Source organism: Mustela nigripes, chromosome 14 (assembly GCF_022355385.1).
Source record: "Mustela nigripes isolate SB6536 chromosome 14, MUSNIG.SB6536, whole genome shotgun sequence".
Taxonomy (NCBI): Eukaryota; Metazoa; Chordata; class Mammalia; order Carnivora; family Mustelidae; genus Mustela; species Mustela nigripes.
The window spans coordinates 3,580,900-3,600,541 of record NC_081570.1 but is presented as its reverse complement, the minus strand read 5'-3'; the positions used below and the strand labels follow the sequence as shown (position 1 = coordinate 3,600,541).

General features: G+C 54.7%; 1 protein-coding gene across 12 annotated transcripts in view; it reads left to right on the top strand.

Annotated features, from left to right (window-relative positions):
- The window catches only part of NPHP4 (nephrocystin 4), a 106,826-nt gene that overhangs the window by 32,907 nt on the left and 54,277 nt on the right, over nt 1-19,642 (top strand). For all 12 annotated transcript variants that reach the window (XM_059374247.1, XM_059374242.1, XM_059374243.1 and 9 more), the window contains 3 exons: nt 2,291-2,472; nt 3,149-3,275; nt 16,617-16,799. In XM_059374247.1, coding sequence (XP_059230230.1) covers nt 2,291-2,472; nt 3,149-3,275; nt 16,617-16,799 — 492 coding nt within the window. The remainder of the gene's footprint in view (nt 1-2,290; nt 2,473-3,148; nt 3,276-16,616; nt 16,800-19,642) is intronic.

Sequence of the window (19,642 nt, the reverse complement as noted above, 5' to 3'; positions counted from 1 at the left end):
CTTAGATACCACCAGGGCAGGCGGTCCTGTGTGCTCCCACCTTTAGTGGCTCGTGGGGGACACCTAGCCTGTTGTATTAGCCTTGGTGGGACGAAGGTGCTGTTATCACGAGACCCTAACGTTAGTTTCATTATATATTAAAGCAGCCTTCACTTAAAAGTATATTAAATCACCAAATGAGCATAAGGAAACCAGTAAAATAATCTGCATTTACAAAAAGCATTAGCAAGATATTTGGCTGACTCCAAGGACATGACTAGAGGTCTTAGTCATTTTATCCCCGCAGACCCGCTTTCTGTGGCAGGGGTCCCTGTCTCAGGGTCCAGTTCTGCCTGCCTACGTGACACATTGCCATAAACTCTTGGTGGTCATGGGCCACAGCTTGTCCCCACTTGGCCTTGGGACTGGTAGCTCACTTTCCTGTGTGTTCTGTGTCCAGACCCTTGCTTGGCTCCCCTCAGGCTTCAGGTTTTGGTGCAAACCTGACCACCCTGACAGGCCACCTGAGTGTGTGGCTAAGGCCACAGCCCCTTCCTCCAGCAGGCTCTGTCCAGGTGTCCCCCTGCTTCCTTTCTCCCGGTGCTTGGCTGTCCCCGAGAGCACCTGCTTTCCTTACCTGGTCGTTGCTCTATCATCCGTCCCTCTGTGGAGTATCTGTACCAGGAGGACAGGGTAATGGCTGGGTTCACCGTTGCACCCGAACGAAGTGCATCAGGGTCGGCCCATCGCAGGTCTTTTGCGCTTCTTCGTGGTGACAGTGAGCGATTGTGTCAGCAGGAGCCCATCCTAGCAGTGTGTGAGGTGAGCAGGGTCTTAGTGACACATGTTCACGCACACTCATAGGTACACATGTGCACACATGCACGCACCCGCATACGTGACCGCACGCTCAAGGTAAACATGGACACGCGTGCACGCACACACATGCACGCTCACAGGTATGCACGCGCACACATTCATGCATACGCACACACATGCATGCACACGTACATATGCACGCACGCCCACAGGTACACACGCATACATCCATGCACACACATGTACACGCACACGTACACGGTGCAACATGCTCACAGATACACACACACACATGCAGGCATGCTCACAGGTACACACACGCACACATCCACACATACGCGTGGATCGCACACACGCACACACATGCACATGCACACACACATGCACACACACTCATAGGAACACACGCGCACACACGGTCATAGATACGCACACACGTGTATGCACACTCATAGGTACACACACGCACACACACATATGCGTGCAGTACGCTCACAGGCACATGTGCACACGTGCACTCCTCTATGAGACGGGCTGGTTTTGCTCTCTGCGCATTCCTGACCAGGTAGCCGTATGAGGTCTCGTGCGAAACAGGAGCACAGAGCAGGGGCTGGCGGAGCGCTGTCCCGCTGTGGCTCCCGCCCTGCCCTTCCTACTGGGTGCGGACTGCGTGAGGGAGGCGGTGGTTTATGGTTAGCGTTGTTGGGTTTTACGTTTTCCCATAAAAGTCGCTTTACTGTGTCTCTTGACTACTTTGTCTTTAGTTGCCATCCAGCTGGCAGCTACCCGCCTGTCTCTGTCGCTCCATTTTCATTATCCCGAGACGAACAGGCGTTGGGTCTGTTCAGCGTGATTAAGGAGCAATGAAGAAAACTTGAAGATTCAGGCATCATTTCGCCACGATCACATAATTTAATAAACAGTAGTCGCCTGGAGGACTGTCCTTGCTCATTTGTTAAAGTGCCTGTACATTTTTTTCTTAAGATGAAACACTTTAATATCCAGCGATCACTTTGGGGCAGATTCTGTGTTTATTGGTTTATGACTTACGCGTCCATACGCTCCCTCTTCCTGCTGCCCCTTCGGCCCCGAGCTTCCTCCGGAGTCTGAGTCTGGAGGCGGGCAGAGGCGCCTCAGGGGCCATGGGCTCCTGCACTGGCTCACGTTTGCTGCATCTTGGGAATTGTGCTCAGCCGTGGCAACCTGAGCACGCGTTTGAGGACTCCCCACACCTGGGGGGAGGGCGTGTTGGGGTGGATAGCCCAGAGAAGGCCGTGCCATGTGAGGAAACCCACAGCAGCCTAGAAAATGCCCAGAGGCCAGCGGTTCTTGGAGTTGCCTGTCATTTGCCTGGACGCATTCTCGCTGGGCACCCTCTGATCCGGAAATACCTGGGGTGGCCATTATAGTTTCTTCTCTCTGCTTGCCTTTCCCCTGGGAGCCTCTGCCCTTCAGCCCAGGGGCTGACCCTGCGTGCCCTGTGCTTTCCTAGGGGGGTGTTCCGCTGGACAGCAGTGCACTGGAGATCTTGGAGCGCCGCCTGTGCGTGGGCGTGCACAACGGTCTGGGCTTCGTGCAGAGGCCGCAGGTGGTGGTGCTGGTGCCCGAGCTGGACGTGGCCTTGACACGCTCTGCCAGTTTCAGCAGGAAAGTCGGCTCCTCCTCCAAGGCCAGGTATGCTCACTAGGGTGTGATGTGTAGCCCCATGGAACAGGGAGATACGAGGGTGCGTGTAGCTGGGGGTCAAAGTGTGGTGGAGCTGTTTTTGCATGGAAAGTATGCACTCGTCCACCGGGGCTTCTGTCCTGGTGCCTCTGTTTCCTCTTGCTGACTTCTGCGCATTAGGAGCAGACCTCAGTGATGTCCCATTGGAAAAGTCCTGATGTGTGCTGTGACAGTTTGGAGTTAGCATGACAGGTGCCTCCCGCTGTGGCTGCTTGAGGTCTGAGGAGACCCTGGCATGCTTTCTACCACCGACCCTGCGAGCAGGGTCACAGATGGCAGGGAACCAGCAGGCGGGAAATACTGTCGTTCTGTTCAGTCCTGTGTTCCCAAGTCAGAATCAGAGAGCGCTCCAAGGGGTGGCCCGTGTGAAGCCAGCAGAGACTGGCCCTGGAGGACGGGCCTCCCTGGAGACCTGGACATATTGGCCGTCCTTCTGACATAAGCTCTGGTGATTTGGAGCGAGTGATTGAGGCACCTAGAAAGGCTCTGGTTTGGAAGCTACCTTGGGGGCTGGACACCCAGCAGAGCTCAGCGGCATTGTTGTGGGCACAGACAGCATCCCGCGGTGGGTAGAGGGCCGTGGGAGCCCTGCCTGATCTGCCGCTGTTCCTTGTTCTTGACACAGCTCTGGAAACCAGGCTCTGGTTTTGAGAAGCCGCCTCCGACTCCCTGAGATGGTCCGTCACCCTGCGTTTGCCATCGTCTTTCAGCTGGAGTACGTGTTCAACAGCCCTCCCGGAGTGGACAGCAAGGTGAGAAGGGCCCTGGGCTCTGTGCCCCGAGGAGAAACAAAGTCGCCACCAGCGTCGCTTCTGTTAAATAACTTAGTGCAGTTGCAATCAGCTGTGTGGACAGCATGTGCGGCATGGGATCACAGAAACAGCTTCTTCCTAGTCGTAGAGCTTTGTCACAGTCATTTCCTGTCTTTCTGGTCACAGACTGTTCTGCTGGCCGACGGTAATCAGTAGCTCAGTAGGCACGCATGATAGCCTTGATTCACAAATATTGCATCGGTAAGTGTTTAAAGAATGAGTCTACTTTAATGTAGTTTTCATATGATCCTTAGTAAAGCTTGAATCTGCACAAGTGATACATGTTTTCTTACCGTGACCTTGGTGTGTCTGTATCATAACTAAGTAAGAGTCTGTACGGTTCACTTGGAAGAAGACAGAAGACCCTTGAGTGACACAGGTTTGAACTGCACAGGGCCATTACAACCAAAAAAAGATTTTCTTGGTAAATACAGTATGTAAGTGTGTTTTTTCCTTATGATTTTCCTTAATGGCATTTTCTTTCTTCCAGTTGGTTTTATTATAAGAACACAGCATATAACACTTACTACTTACGAAACGTGTTCGTCGACTGTTCCTGCTACTGGCCAGTCTTCTGGCCAGACTGTAGCTGTTAGGAGTTACGTTTTGGAAGAGTCGAAAGTTACTGCAGGCGTTGGATGGCGCGGGGGTTGGAGTCCCTCCGCCCCATGTTACTTGGGACTCAGCATGTAGCACAGAGGCGACGTTCACATCACTGATGGGGCTGCTTTGGAAACTTCAAATCAGGCTGTACTTAAGATTTGGTCTTCTGTTTCCAAAAGCAGATGTCAATTTAACATGTCGATTTGAAATAAAAGGATGACAAGGCACCTGCCTGAGGACCGGTTGGCCAGCGTCGTGGCGCTGCTGCTGGGAGGCCAGGGCTGAGGACGGTCTTGGGGCAAGCCTTAGGAGGGGGAAGGCGGTGCCAAGCGGAGGTGCTGTTCTGCGTTCTCATCTGCCCTCAGCCGTGCACAGCTCAGGGCGGCACAATCCGGAGTCCCGAGCAGGTGAGCAGGTCCAGGGGCAGCCGTCCTGACTGTGCCCGAGCAGCGGCCACCATCGTCGCAGTCAGGCTGTCGTTTGCAGCTCTGCTCTTCTTTATTTACTACCAGACAAGGCAGCCGGATGTGGCCGTGTGAGCGCGTGTGGCGGCATGGGGTGGGCGCCCCGGGCTTGAGGGGACCATATCAGGAGGGAGGGACTCCGGGGCCGGCACCCAGGGCTGCCCGGGGAAGGAGACAGGGAGGAGTTGGCCCAGCTGCCTGTGGGCCTGGCGCCCCCGGGTCTCGCGTCCGTGGGGAGAGTTCCCTCCGAACGCTAGATTACAGTTTGCCCACATTACGGGGTCTGTACGTGGAAACTGATGGGTCACGTGACGCTCTGTTATTTGTTCGCCCTTCCCGGAAACGCTTACCCAATGCAGGTGGCTTTGCCACGTGTTGCAGCTTCATGGAGCTTTTGGAAGGCGGCGTGTTCTTTGTGGCATGGAGGTCTCTCCTGACACAGGATGTTGGATGCCGTGGTGTGGCCATCGGCTGTGCTTTCTTCAGTGCAGCCACGAGGGGGTGGTCCGCACAGACGCCTGCTGTGTGCGTGGAGCAGCAGGGGGCCGCGCACCCCGGGGTTAGGCCTGAGTCGGATGGGTGTCCACGTTGGAGGGGAGGGCGCAGGGGCGCTCCTGGCCCTTGTCCTTCCCCAGGAGTATCCGTGAGTTGGGGGTGTGGCCTGGGTTGTGGGGGACAGCCGCAGCCAGCACGGCCCGGGTTCCTCTGCGGGCGGTCACGGAGCACGTGCTTCACTGGCTTCCCGCCTCCGCGTGTCTTTCTCCCTTCCTGTCCCTGTGGGAGAGCTTCCCCCGGTGGGCACTTCGCAGGTAAACTGAGGCAGACTGCATAGGAAAATGAACCAGCTAGCTCAGCCAGCCGCGTGCATAGTCCTGTTTGGTCCACACCATCTCCTACAACCCGTTCTGATTTATTTTGAGGCAAATTCCAGTCGTCGTCTGCTGTGATGACTGTGGACGTTGTGGCACGTATGATCTTTTCTTCTTTTAACTTTTTTATTATGGAAAATTTCAAATATGAAGGGAGAGAGAAGCCTGGACCTGGCGGGGTGCCTGCCTCCGCTCCTCCGCCCCCTGTCCCTTGGCTCCTGTCACTCGGTCCTTGACAGCCCGTCACTGCCTCTGTGAGCGGTCCCACACGTGTCCCCGGACGATGGGGCTGCTGCCGCAGTGCCCTGGTCACACCAGAAGACTGAGGCAGATTGTCCGCTGCCGCCCAGTGTCCAGTGGGCCTGCGCACCCATTTCTCAAGTGCTTTACAGAATCAGAAGTAGAAGAGCCGAAAACATAAATGTGTTTTTCTTTGGGAAATGATTTCTGGGCCAGGTCTTCCGCACAAGGGGAGCCGTCGCGTTCTCCCTCATGGATGCCGCCTCTGTTGCCGAGACCTGTTCTCAAGATGTATTCCCTAGGTCTCGTGTCCTTCTATGGCTGATGCGTGAAGTAACAGAACGGGCCTGTGGCACCGGCGTGTCAGACCAGGAGCCAGAGGCTTCTGTATCCTGAGGCCCCTTGTGAGGCTCGCCCCTGCAAGTGGCAGATGGGGAGAAACCGCCGGGCTGAGAGGGTTTCCAGTTTCCGAGTTTCCAGTCACCTGAGTCCGAGAGCAGTTTCTGGGTCCTGAGTATTTTGGTCATGCAAAACAGACTAGAAAGACTGAGAAGACACGCTCCTTGTTGGTAATCTGTTGTGACGTCTGCACACCTTTTAGTTAGCCGGAACAGCTAAAGCCCTTTGTCGTTTGTCTCTGGCTTTGCTGCCAAGAGCCAAAGGAAGCCCTTCTCCCCTCTGGGAGGTGGGGTACGTGGGGGCAGTGTGCTCGCGTGTGGGGGCGGTGTGCCCGTATCGGGCGGCCTGTTTGCAGAGAGGTGTGGGCTCCCTTAGTGCTGGCTGATGGTAACGTTGACAAAGCAGACACCCTCGATCGTGAGAGAATGACAGAATGAAGGCAGCTGTGAAAACAACCAGACCCAGAGTCTTCGGTGCCTTTTTAGATGAGAAATAAGTGCAGATCCCCAGGGGCCTGCCAGGGGATAACACAGTCCTTTTCGTGGAGTCACATAGCAAAATAACTTCCAGATCTCTAGAAGGTAAATGTTAGCTCATTTATTATTTATGTATGTTCTAATGTTCTCTGACGAAACAAGCCCATATAACAAAAGTCAGAGTGTTTGCCAGGTGCCTGGTCCTCAGAGCCGAGTATTTTGATGTTCTGTATTTGGCACATGAATATTATGCCCTGATTTATTCTGAAAATGATGTACATTTCAACATTTAGAACTTGGAAATACAAAAGTCTTGAGGGTTTTCTGGAATTTTCTGAGGATAACCTGGCTGGTCCCCTGGAGCACGCTGGCCTCCAGACCGCATGGCCGCCTTTCCACCTGGTCAGCCCAGGCTCTGGCCTCATCTCCTGGAGCCAGCGGGGCTGAGTGCCCCCGCACATGCGGGTGGACGCTGACGGAGAGGGGGTCTGCGGCCGAGTCTTCTGCTTTGTCCTGAATGTTGGGCTCCCCTTACGGCTTTAGGAAAGATATCAACTTACTCACTTTTTGAAAATTGTTTTTTTGGTTTGCTTTTTCAAAAATATTTTATTTTACTAAGAAATTCACACAGCCTAAAACAGTTTTAAAGGGTATAGTGCAGTGGCTTTCTCACTTTTTTCCCCCTGATGTCTTTTCTTTCTCGTGGAAACAACGCACGTATCACAAACTTTTCCATCTTAACTCTTCTCGAGCACACAGTTCTGTGGCATCGGGTGCGTTCACATGTGTTGTGGGGCCGTCATCTCGTCCATCCCCAGAAGTCACGTCCTGTGAAATCATACAGTATTTGTCCTTTCGTGGATGGTTTCTTCCACTCGGACTTACGTGCTTAGGGCCCTTTCACCGTGTGCCGTGTTGGAGAACCACCCTCCTTCTCAAGGCTGAAGATGGCTGTCTCGCGCGTCGGAGTTCTGCGCGTCTGGCCGTCGGTGGCTGGGCCAGAGTGGCTTCCCCATCCCAGATGCTGTGGATAACGCTAACACGGACACGTGCACACACGTATCCCTTCGAGACCCTCCACTCGGCCCTCCTGGGCAGCGGAAGCAGAATTGTTGGCTCGTGTGGTCATTGTATTTTTCGTGGTTTGAGGAGCCCCACACTGGTTTACACAGTGGCCACATCCATTTATGTTCCCACCGACTGCGCGAGGGTTCTGCTTCCTCTGCAGCCTCACCAGCCCTCCCTGTTTGGCTTTGTTGAAAACGGTGTGTGAATGGGGTGAGATGGTGTCGCACTGTGGTTTGGATTTGTCTCTGTGGCAGTCAGTGCTGCCACGCACCTTGTCGCCAGCTTGCTGGCCTGTATCTTCGTTGGGGGAGTGTCTGCCCGAGTCCTTTGCCTGGTTTTGGGTCGGGTGGTTTGTTGCTTGTTGCAGGGTTCAGGACTTCTCTCCGTGTTCTGGGTGTTACTCTTTTATCAGATAATGTGGTTTGCAAATTTCTTTTTTCATGTTACTGTGGGTGGGCTTCTCCAGCTAATTAATAAAGCGCTCTGGGGCAAGTCTTTGTGGACCCACGTTTTCACTTCTTGTTGCCGAGGGCCGTGGGCCCATGTTCCGGGTCCTCGGTAGATCCACGCTGCCTTTCCAAGCACAGCCTTTTTCTCCTAAGTGTTTGCGCTGCGGCTGTCTGTGAAGGACGGCTGTTCCACGCCTCACCAGCTTCTGGTTTTGTCTGTCTTTTTAGCTTCAGCCTTTCTCCTGGGTGTGAACATGGTTCTAATTCGCCTTTCCCTGATGACCAGGCATGAGTACGTGTTCTGTGCTTGTCGGCCTTCCCTACTCGTCCTTCGTGATGTGTCCGGGCCAGTGTTTTGGTTTGTGTGTCTTTTTATTATTGGGTAGATGGGAGTTCCTTTCATATATTTTTGCCATAAATCTTGCATCAAATACATAGTTTGCGAATATTTTTCCGCAACCTCTCACTTGCCTTTCCATATTCTTAATGTTATTCTTGAAGAAAAGAAAAGGCATAGTAGGACTTTGCATAATTTCTTTAAAAACGCTTTGTTTGGGCATGATTTCAGACTTATAGACAAGTCACAGAAATAGCGGGACTACTGGTCTACGCCTCGCCAGATGCATGGGTTCATACCCGCCACATCGATTTGTCTCGACTTGCTGGTTCGTGTCTGCTTTTCTGTGTCCTCCGTATGCACACGCAGGTCCACGTGTGTATTTTTTGCAGACATCATGGCCCCTGACCCCAGATGCTTCAACATGCATTTCCGAAGGCGGGGTGCCCTTCCGTGGGTGCAGACTGCAGCCTGCCGGGCTCAGCAGCGAGTGGGGCTGTAATCTCCACTGTAGTCCGGGCCTGCTGGTGACCCCGCGTGTCCCTGATGGCCTTGCTCTCCAGGGCTGGGCACGAGGTGGTAGAGTTCCTGCCTCTGGGGCCGCCTCTGGTCTGGAGCAGCTCCACAGCCTTCCTTTGGCTTTCCTGATTTTTTTTTTTTTTTTTTTTTATAGGAATAGTTTCCTTCCTTTTAGAAATTAAATTTTTTTTTTTTTTTTTTAGTTTCAGAGGTAGTCCGTGATTCATGGTTGCCTGTAACACCCAGTGCCCATCACAGCACGTGCCCTCCTCTTTGCCCATCCCCCGTTACCCCTCCCCTCCCCCCTTCCCTCCAGCAGCCCTCAGCTTGTTTCCCATGGTTAAGAGTCTCTTAGGGTTTGTCTCTCTGATTTTGTCTTATTTTATTTTTCCCTCCCTTCCCCTGTGAAACTCTGTCTTGTTTCTTAAATTCCACATATGAGTGAGGCCATATGATAATTGTCTTTTTCTGACTGACTTATTTCACTCAGCACATCCATGTCAATGCAAATGGTGGGTATCCATCCTTTCTGACGGCTGACTTTCCCCTGTGTATGTGTCTGGACTGCGTCTTCTTCATCCGTTCATCTGTTGATGGACACCTAGGTTCTTTCCGGGTTTGGCTGTTGTGGACATTGCTGCTATAGACATTCGGGTACATGTGCCCCTTCAGATAACGACATTTGTATCTTTAGGGTAAATACCCAGTAGTGTGACTGCTGGGTCGTAGGGTAGCTCTATTTTCAACTTTCTGAGGAACCTCCATGCTGTTTTCCAGAGCGGCTGCACCAGCTTGCCTTCCCACCGACAGTGTGGAAGGGTTCCCCTTTCTCCGCATCCTCGCCAACATCTGTTGTTTCCTGACTTGTTAATTTTAGCCATTCTGACTGGTGTGAGGTGGGATCTCACTATGTTTTTGATTTGTATTTCCCTGATGCCGAGTGATGTGGAGCACTTTCTCATGTGTCTGTTGGCCATCTGGATGTCTTCTTTGCAGAAATGTCTGTTCATGTCCTCTGCCCATTTCTTGACTGGACTGTTTTTTTGGGGTTTTGGCAAGTTCTGTATAGATTTTGGTAGAAACATTTGAAAGCGTGTGTTCCTCCTGTTGGATTTGGTGACGGTTCCTCCTGATGGCGTCAGCGTCTGCGGCCCAGCTGGGACACAGCAGTGGGGTGGGTGTGTCCCTCAGGGTCCCCCGTCGGAGGGGTGTACTGTCCCTCCGGTCCAGTTGGCCTGCTTAGTTTGGTCAGGTGTTGTGTGATGTCGCCACTGGACGGTTACTGCTTTTGCCCTTGCGGCTAGGAGGCAGTCCGTGGGGAGACCCTGGCAGGCCCTCCCCTCACCGTCCCTGGTTGGCCTCCGTTGCCGCCGCCTCAGAGTGAGGATTCCAGCTCCACGTTGGGACAGACTCAAGGACACCTTTAAAAAAAAACAACAAAAAAAGAAGAACAACCTGCTCTCCCTGATTATTTCAGTGCTCACATTGCCCCAGAGCTGTCCACAGTCCTTCCAGGCTGTGTCCTCTGTCCCGTTGCTTTCTTGCATTCTGGTGGAGCGGGATGCCCCGGGCTCAGCCGGCACCCTCCCCGCTCCAGCCCCGACATCGGTCGTCCTGGGAGGAGCTGGGCTTTCCCACCTCTGCCTTGTACTCGATAAACTTTTTCTTTGAGAAAAGTTTCAGATTTACGGAAAAACTGTGTAGATGATCCGAGATCCCACGCACCCGTCCCCAGTTCCGTGGCTGTTAGCCGCATTACTGCGGCACATCTGTCACAACTGATGAAGCAGTATTAATAAACGGTTACCGACTTAAGTCCGTGGTTTAGTTGAATTTCCTTCCCTAAAGTCCTTCTCGGTTCCAGGACCCCACCTGGGATGCCACACGTCAGGTAGTCATCGGGTCTTATGCGCCTCTGGACCGTGATAGTTTCTCAGATTTTCCTTGTTTTTGATGAGCCCTGGTTCTTTTTATTCATTTATTTTGATTTTTTAATTTACAAAAAAGATGTCTGTATGTATTTGAGAGAGAGAGGTGGGAGGAGGGGCAGAGGGAGAGAGTCTCCGGCAGACCTCCCTCTGAGCGCGGAGCCTGATGTGGGCCAGGTCCCGGGACCCTGAGATCGTGCCCTGAGTCAAAATCAAGAGCAGGTTTCTTAATTGCCTTAGTCACCTGGGTGGTCCAGCCCTGGTTCCTTTAAAGGGGATGCGTCCATGTCCGGATCTGGGTGCTAGGTGTGTCTTCATCCCCCAACTCTGGTTTCGGTGGACAGAGCTGGGAAACTCACCTGTGGAGACACGCAGGCACACATATGTGCACATGTGAGCACACACGTGTACACACTCCGTGTGCACAGACCCGGCGTAGGCCTGGAGTTCTTGCCGACCGCAGGCCATCTGGCGGGGCTCTCCAGCCTCCGTCGGCATGTGGGCTCCCTCGTTCCCCGCACGTCAGCCCCCGTGCAGGCTCACCCCACCAACACTGCCGAGAGAGGCGGGTCTCCCAGCCCGAGTTCAGGACTCTGGAAGAGTCTCAGAGCCCATCGGCCTTGCCCCGGCAAGGTGGCCCTGCTGCTCACTCTGGCCGCACTTCAGCTGTGTGGTTAATTCCCCTCCTGTCCTTAGTGATTTAGTTTCCGTTTGTGAATGTGTAGGACACTTATATGCTTTTAAAAGTAAAAGTCCTGCCAAGAGGTGGTTTCAGAAGACCATTGCTCCCTCTGTGTCCCTGTCGCTTCTGCTGCCCCAGCCCCAGGTGGGGACCAGGGCCGTCGCCCCCGGGCTGCTGTGCGTGGGTGGGTGCACGGGCATGCGCGTGTGTGTTCCTTGGCTCCCGTTCAGCGTGCGGGGGGCTGACTCCGCGTGTGTCCCCGCTGTCACACCAGGCCTGCCACAGACCGCTTCGCCCTCCTCCGGCTGCCTTCACTCCATCATGCCGCGCGGTTCGTGGTTTTCCCGCGTTTGCAGAGCTCGGCCGTTGGTGGGGCCTCGCCGCTGGACGCAGTGCAGGGGCTGCTGTGTGCGCGCTTGCCGGCCTTGCGACACGTGCCCAGCAGGGCTTGCTGCACCGAGGGCCGGGGGTGGCCCTTGCCGGCCGTGGTGTTTCGGGCTCTGGGGTCTGCTGCTTGGGGCGGGGGCGAAGCGGCATTGCGGTGGGTGACCGTGTGGCGGTTTGCGGGTTCACCCGCCTTCCTGGCGTGCACTCGCGGGTCCTCACGTGCTGTGCTCTCGGTGAGGGAGGGCGTCGCGCTCTCGGCGCGTGTGCGGAGGCCTTCTCCCTCCCACTTGGCCGTCCGCCTTTTCACCCACACGCCTGTTTCTGGCCACATCCTCCTCTGCTCTGGCGGCTGTGATGAAATGCCTGTGCGCTCAGACACGTAGCCCTCCCGGCGCTGGGCCTGAAGTCCAAGGTCACGGGGCTGCAGGTTTCGTTCCTGGTGAGGCCAGACCTTGCAGCCGTTGCCCTGGTGTGTGTGTGTGCGCGTGTGTGTGCATTGCATGTGTGTATGCATGTGTGTATGTGGGTGGACCTGTGGGGGACCAGCCCTGAGGACTGGAGGCCCGTGCCTGCAGGAAGGACACCAGGCCACCAAGCCTGAGCCCTGTCATCAAGGACACTGTCGGACCCAGGCGGAGAAGGGGAGAAGCGGAACAAGGCAAGGGGCAGATTTTCCTGAGGAAGCAGGTGCACGTGCGAAGGCCACTGGGCTCCGCAGTCCTTCTCTGGAGGCCCGGAGGCCACACGCCTGTAACCCTCTCCAGGCACAGCTCCAAGCTCAGGGCCGTTTCGTCTTTGCTTCTCTAATTCACTGTCAAGTGATCACCTTTATTGCTGAGGACCAAAGTGCTATGACCTTTTTAGCCAGGATGAAGCATTGTCCCACGTTATGGTGCTTTCTTCAGACCACGCTCCCGCTCGTCACCGCTCGTGAGTATGTTTGCACGTACTCCACTCAGTAGAATGAAATGACTCTACCTTTTGTCCAATGCTTGCTGTGCCTTTGGATGGCCCGTACTGTCATGCACGGGCAGATTAAGTGAGTAATTATGTGTCGTTGGGTTTCCTTTTGCTCCGCGAAAGGTGCTTTTGCATCAGCCTGCAGCCGCCGCCGCGTTCCCTGTCCGTCTGCTTTACAAGCGGCTCCGGCGTCTAACTCACCGCTGTCTGGAAGGATGACTTTGGGCTGTGATGCTCGTCCCGTGAGTCTTTGCTTTGTGCAGTGGCATCACCCAGGCCCTGGGTGCCTGTCTCTCTCCTGACCCCTCACCTGGCAGGCTCTCGGGCCTTGTGCAGTGCGCCGCAGTGGCCAAGGACATGAGTAACCTGGAGCCGGCCTTGTTCCTTGCCGGCCGTCGAGCTCTGGCTGCTCTCACGTGCCCATCAGTCATGTGGGCAGATGCCTGCCCCTCTGCAGGACGGGCCTCGGTCCCCGCTGCTCGCACTGGTGGTGGGCGTTCTTGGATGCGCCTGCACCCAGCCCGGGGCTGGCTTCCGTCCGGAGGCTTCAGGGGAAGATCCCTGCTGCGTCTTGCAGGTTTTGGCAGCTGCGGTCCCCCCCCGGGCTCACAGCCATGTCGCTGCAGCTTCCGCCTGCACGTGGCCTCCGTCTGTCTCTCAGTCTCCTCTCTCTGTCCTGCTTTGTCAGGACACTGGTCGTTGGATTTGGGGCTCACCTGGATGATCTAGAGCTCCTAATCTCATAAGACTTAGTTACATCTGTATGGACCCTTTTTCCAAATCACATCACAGTCGCAGTGTCCAGGGCTTAGGCTGGGTACCTGCCTTTCTGAAGCTGCGTGGAGACCCCACAGGGAGCCGGGTTACAGCGTTCCCATCAGGGCTGTCTGTTGGGCTCTGCTCTGGGCATGTGGTGTGGCCCTTCTGTTCCCCAAACCCGACTTACGCTCCAGTGTGCTCCTTCAGCCTCTTGTTTGCGGTTACCATTAAAAGTCTAAATGGGGAACAATTCAATGGTTCCCTCCCCCCCCTTTTTTTTCGTGAATGCAAACCCAGCTGGACAGGAGAAGATGTTATGAAGTAACTGACTTTATCTCAACCACTAGACTTCACCAGCAGGAGGAGCCTTGTCACGCTGACCAGTCAAATAGGTGCTTGGATGCACCTGACCTCCTCAGAGCTGGGCGCCAGGCTGGGGGGATCTGAGGCGCAGGGCTGGGCAGGTTCTCGCCTGCAAGTGTCAGCCCGGCCTGGTGGAAGAGAGCACAGGCTAAGATATGGCACCTGCATTGCCCACAAGCCCTAACTGTTGCAGAAATCTTTGCAAAGGAATTATCAGTGACTCGCGGACCGTCTCTTCTTGTTGGAGCTGTTAGAGATGAAGGGGAGGCGGATATGTGTGTAACCCACAGGTACTCCGCATGGGGAGGGCTGTTATCGATCAAGAACTAGGAAACCAAAGGAACTGTGAAATTGGAAGCCTGCGTATCAGAATCACCTAATTTGAAAGATTAAACTAGAAGGACTGGCACAAACAGCATGACAACTTGGATACATATTTTACTTTTGATCCCATAATAACCTGGGTCTTTTTAAAAAAAATATTTTATTTATTTATTTGACAGAGATCACAGGTAGGCAGAGAGGCAGGCGGGGTTGGGGAAGCAGGCTCCCCGCCGAGCAGAGAGCCCGATGCGGGGCTCAGTCCCAGGACCCTGGGATCATGACCCGAGCCGAAGGCAGAGGCTTTAACCCACTGAGCCATCCAGGCACCCCTAACCTGGGTCTTATAAGGAGATGGCTGTATACAAAAGTAGTCTAGCAATGTTGGAATTTGCAGAATGTTTTTTAGTGGCCAGTTTTGCTAATACAATTATAGTGATTTTTTAAAAAAATTTTATTTATTTGAGAGAAAGAGCACAAGAGCTGAAGGCAGGTGTTTAACAGACTGAGTCGCCCAGGTGCCCCCAGAGATGTTGTTTTTAAAGAGCAGTGGACTTAGAGTCCCCTTGTTGTCCTCTGACCGTTTGATGTCACCGCCGTCAGCTAGTGAGGTGGGGAGCGGCAGGGTTGTCTGCACCCCTGACGCGTTTCGGACATGCTGGGCAGGGTCACACGCGTAGGCGTCTTACTTTGCCAGTTCTTCGTGCCTCCGGGATGTTCTCACTGAGCTGGCAGGGTGGCCAGGGCAGAGTGGGCGGTAGCCTAGCTCGTGATCGGAAGTTGGGCTCAGAACAGGCCCCACAGAAGTGAGGTTGGTCCACTTATGATGGGGCCTCAGGAAGAGACATTGATTCCGGGCCAGACGCTGACTCTGGACCCGCATCCCGTATGACTGAGGATGTGTTTGGGCAGAGGAACATTCTGGACATCCCGACCGGGGTGAGACAAGTGTGCTTCCTTTCACCGTGTTGGGTGCTGCGCACACATCCCCTCGGCTACGGTGGGCCCAGCTGACTGTGGAGCCGTGTGCATGTGTGCATGCTCCAGCCAGAGTCCTTCCGTGTGCGTGTGTGACAATGTCATGCGGACCTGAGTGCCGTCATGTCCTGGCTGTGACAAGCAGGTGGGGTCTGTTGGGAGCCCCAGCTCCTCTGCCAGAGCCTGGCGTTCTCCTGTGGCTTCCAACATGGCTCCCCTGCGGGCTCCCCTCCGCTTTCCTCTCCTTGGGGACGATGCAGGCTTCCCTTCCTTCCAGGAGCGAACGCCCCTCCTTGTAGGCTCCCCTTGCCCATGGCCCAAATGGGGAGGGCTGCCTGGCTCAGCAGATGAGGCTGGTGGTCGGGACCACACGGGGTCACCCCATTCCTCTGCTGTCCCCATTGCGGAGGGGAGCAGACCGCTCGCTGCTGCCCACGAGGAGGGCGTTCGGAGCGCTGTGCCTGTGCTCCAGGGACTGCCTACCGCCTTCAGGTTTTTGTCTTCCTGCCTTACCACCGGCACCAGGCAGTGGGCAGAGGCGGGGGTGGCTCCTGCCCTGGGCTGGACAGTTTCAGTGTGACTCTGGTTGGGGCCTGTGCCCTGGGGCTGGACAGTGCCTTCCTGGGCTCCCCGTCCATCCCGCTTGCCGAGTGCCCCATGGCTTCCAGCCCAGAGCGGGCCTTCCCGGAGCCCTGACGAGCTGCCTCCCGCGGAGCCTGGGGCTCCTGCCTGTTGGGGGCTCGGCCAGAGCTGGGGTGTCTGACGGCGCCCATTCCCGCCGCTAGTCTCACTGCCCAGCTGAGCAGGCGTTCCAGGCCTGGAGTGTGGCTTTATTTTTAATTTGGAGTGGACACATGAAGGTGGTGCCATTAGGACACGCTGAGTCAAGCCCGAAGCCTGTCCTCAGTCCCGGCTTTTCCTTGGTGCCTTCATTGGCTTCACACCCAGTAAAAGAGAAGGCGGAGGAAGGAAGGCCCAGAAAATCGGGCCTGGCCGGTTTCCCAGGCACACACAGTCACATACGTGAAATGTACCGTTCGTTATGAGCAGAAACGGAGCTGGAGAAAACACGCGGGAATGATCGCAGACGGAATGTCCGTGGGCACCCTGCGTCGTCACTAACACCAGGTGTCATTCCCAGTGTTTTCCTAGTAGCGGTGAGCCGAGCAGGTGCGGGCGAGGGGCAGCGTGCTCACAGAGCCACACCGAGAGCCCCAGGGGAACAGGCAGGGTCAGCAGGGCGGTGTCGTCTTGAGAAGAGAGGCTGCTGCTGCCTTGAGCAGGAAGGGAGATCCCTAGAGGAGTGCTTGGCGGGCGGGGGTCTCAAGGTGGGCAGCTGCTCCCGTGCCCTCCGAGCTTCTGTGCGTGCCCTCCTGCCCTGGTTCCTTCTGCGTGACCCTGCCTGGCTGCACTGCTCCCTCCTGACATCTGCAAGGTGGGTCTGGTGGAAGTCAGGCACCGACACCATTTCCCTTGTAGGTGGCCTCCGTCCCCTCTCTGTCCGGCGTGGCGTGTATGCACACGATTCGCTGGGCTGTGTGGAACCCCATGCTGGAAGCCGGCTCCGGGAAGGTGACCTTACCTCTGCAGGGTGGGATCCGGCCCAACCCTTCGCACCGTCTGGTCTATAAAGTGCCCCCTGCCAGCAGGAGCTCCGAAGAGGTAAGTGGTTCAGATGCTCCGTAAGTGTGAGACTTTGCCCCTGAGCTTCTGGCAAGTTCATACGTTTTCAAAACCAGAGGTTATGTCATGAGCAGATTTTTCTTTCTTTCTTTTTATTTTTTTATTTGACAGAGAGAGATAACACAAGTAGGCAGAGCAGCAGGCAGAGGGAGAGGAGGAAGCAGGTTCCCTGCTGAGCAGAGAGCCCGATGTGGGGCTCAATCCCAGGACCCTGAGACCATGACCTGAGCCGAAGGCAGACGCTTAACCTGCTGAGCCACCCAGGCACCCCATGAGCATAATTTTTTCATGTCACGGATGTGCCCTTAAGGGACGAGCGTAATTGCTGAGTCCCGGTCACCTGTGAACTTAGGCTTAGGACATCCCCGTTCACACATCAGTCTTGCAAGATGGCCTGAGAGCCTGTGACTTTCATTTGTACGCACTGTGCAAACAGGGTGCGCTTCTGTGCTGTGTGTGTACACATGGGGGGTGGGCCTTGTGGGAGGCGGAGGCTGTGGTTGGTGCCGGGCACTGGGCGTCCAGCTGGGCTCGTCTCCATGACTGGTTTCTCGTGCCTGCTGGCCCCTAGCGCCTTCCAGCTTTGCACGGAGGGCAAGCCACAGCTGAAAATCCATGTTGGGAATAAAGTTCTCTCTGAACCCTGGCGGAGAAGACAGGTAAAGGGGGCGGGGCCAGGGTGTGCGAGGGGTCTCCTCCCTCGGCCTCCCTGCCCACTGACAGCCTTGCAGGATGGGTAGCAGGGACCCAGGGAGCCGCAGGTGTTGTGGGAAAGCGCTGCTGGTGACGGAAGCCCATCCTGATGCAGTGTCACCTGTGTCGTCTCATGTTTCCCAGTGTCACCCTGTGTCACACCATGTCACCTGGTGCTGCCCTGTGTGGCACGGGAGTGCTTGGACCTGCCCACGCTCCTGAACTGCCCGGCCTGTCTCAGCAGTGCGGCGAGTCTCATTTTCCTTAGGTGCAGGGACCGTCCCCAGCCCTCAGTGAGTCGTCCGTGTGCTGACTCTAACGACAAACGTTACTTTTGGTGTTGCTGTTTATGATGTGGGCAGTGCTCTGGGGACCTGGATGAGGAACGGCTGATTGTGCAGCTTTTCTCCCTATGGGGACGTCTCGTTGTGGGACCCGCTTGCTGCGCTCCCCCACGGACTAGTCTGGGCCCTTATATAAAACCGCCATTAGAGTTCCTGAAGCCGTTGCCTCTCTCTCCCCGTCTTGGTATGTATGTATGTATGTGTTTAAATAAGTATTTATTTTATTTAATTTTAGCCTTGGCATGCCACGACATTCCCTTCACTTTCTGAGTGCGTAAACCGTATTGGAGGATGTGGAGAGCTTGACTATCTCGAGGACAGAAATGTACCAAATACTGCTGTTTTTAACAAGGGATATCATTTCTAATTCTCAACCTCAGTGCTGCTCACAGTCCGGGCCGTAATTCTTTGCTGTGGGGATTGCCCTGCGCACCGGGGGACATCCATCCCCAGCTGGAGGCCCGTGGCGGGTGCGCACCCGTGACACCCTGAGCTGTCGGCAGACATCGCCAAACGTTTCCTGGGGAATGGCCCCTGGCTGAGACCACTAGGCTAAACATCTACAACTAACTAAAATAATGAACAAACCTAGTCACAAGTATAATTCCGCTTCCTCCTCTGCTTCTTCCTGCGTTGGTCTCCTCCAGCAGGGCCGGCCTCTGTCCAGGCAGAAGGCGTGGAGCCCAGCCGTGCTCCTGCACCGGCTCATTCTGTCTCACTCATCCTTTCAGGGAACATTTACCAAGCTCCTCTGTCTACCCAGGAACACTGGCCCCGATCCTGTGAACTTACCCTTGAGGAGAAGTGGTAGATACTGATCAGAGGGAAATACAAATATTAGAGATACCCCATAAGTTTTGGCTAAGTGGATGTGGGGGCTGGTGTTATGATTATTTCGATGCTATTTCCTGTGTAGGTAAGTAGTGTGGTATGTTGTGTTTTCTTTCTTAAACAACTCTTGTGTTTTTCCTTTGACCAAGTAATTGTCTTTTAAAAAACATTTATATCTCCGGAGTCAGCCACTTTCAGCTCTCGGCTGTGATTGACGGTGTTTCTTTGTTTCCAGACATTATGCTTCTACTGCTGTTTCTTAGTTTCTCAATTTTAGACATTATGTGTTGACTACCAATAATGATAGGTGAGAACTTCAGCTCTCTGATACGCTCCTGCACCCTTTAAAGAAACCACTCTGTTCCACTGCGCGGCCTTGGATTCAGGGACTGTTGCCAGGAGTGTGCAGCACAGTGGGGTCCGGCTAGAGGACTGTAAAGCCCCAGGGAACTGGACAGGCCTGGGGAGGCCATGGAGAGGGAGGGGCTTGGGAAGCAACCCCATGCCGCTGTGTAAGAAATGCTGGGTTCACCCCCCGGCTGCATGTGTCTGAGTCTGACCCTGAAGCACCATACCAGAGACCCTGAGAACTGACTGTGGATAGACTGCCAGCCCCGGCTCAGAGTTGCAGGGTGGATCACATGCAGGAGGGATCTGGATAGCACTGTGTGGGTTTGACAACCTGGAGAAAACCGGTTGGAAACTGTGGCCTGGACCCACTGGGCTGATTCCTGATGACACAAAAATATCAACGTACTCCACAGGCTTTAAATGAGACTCAGAGTCTCCTGACATAATATTCAAAATATCTGTGATGAAATCTAAGTTTAATTGACATGCAAAGAACCAGGAAAATCTCAGCTTTCAGAGAAAAGACACTCAACAGACACCAAAACATTCCATGCAAACGCTAATCAAAAGAAAACAGGAGTGGTTGTATCAACACCAGACAGA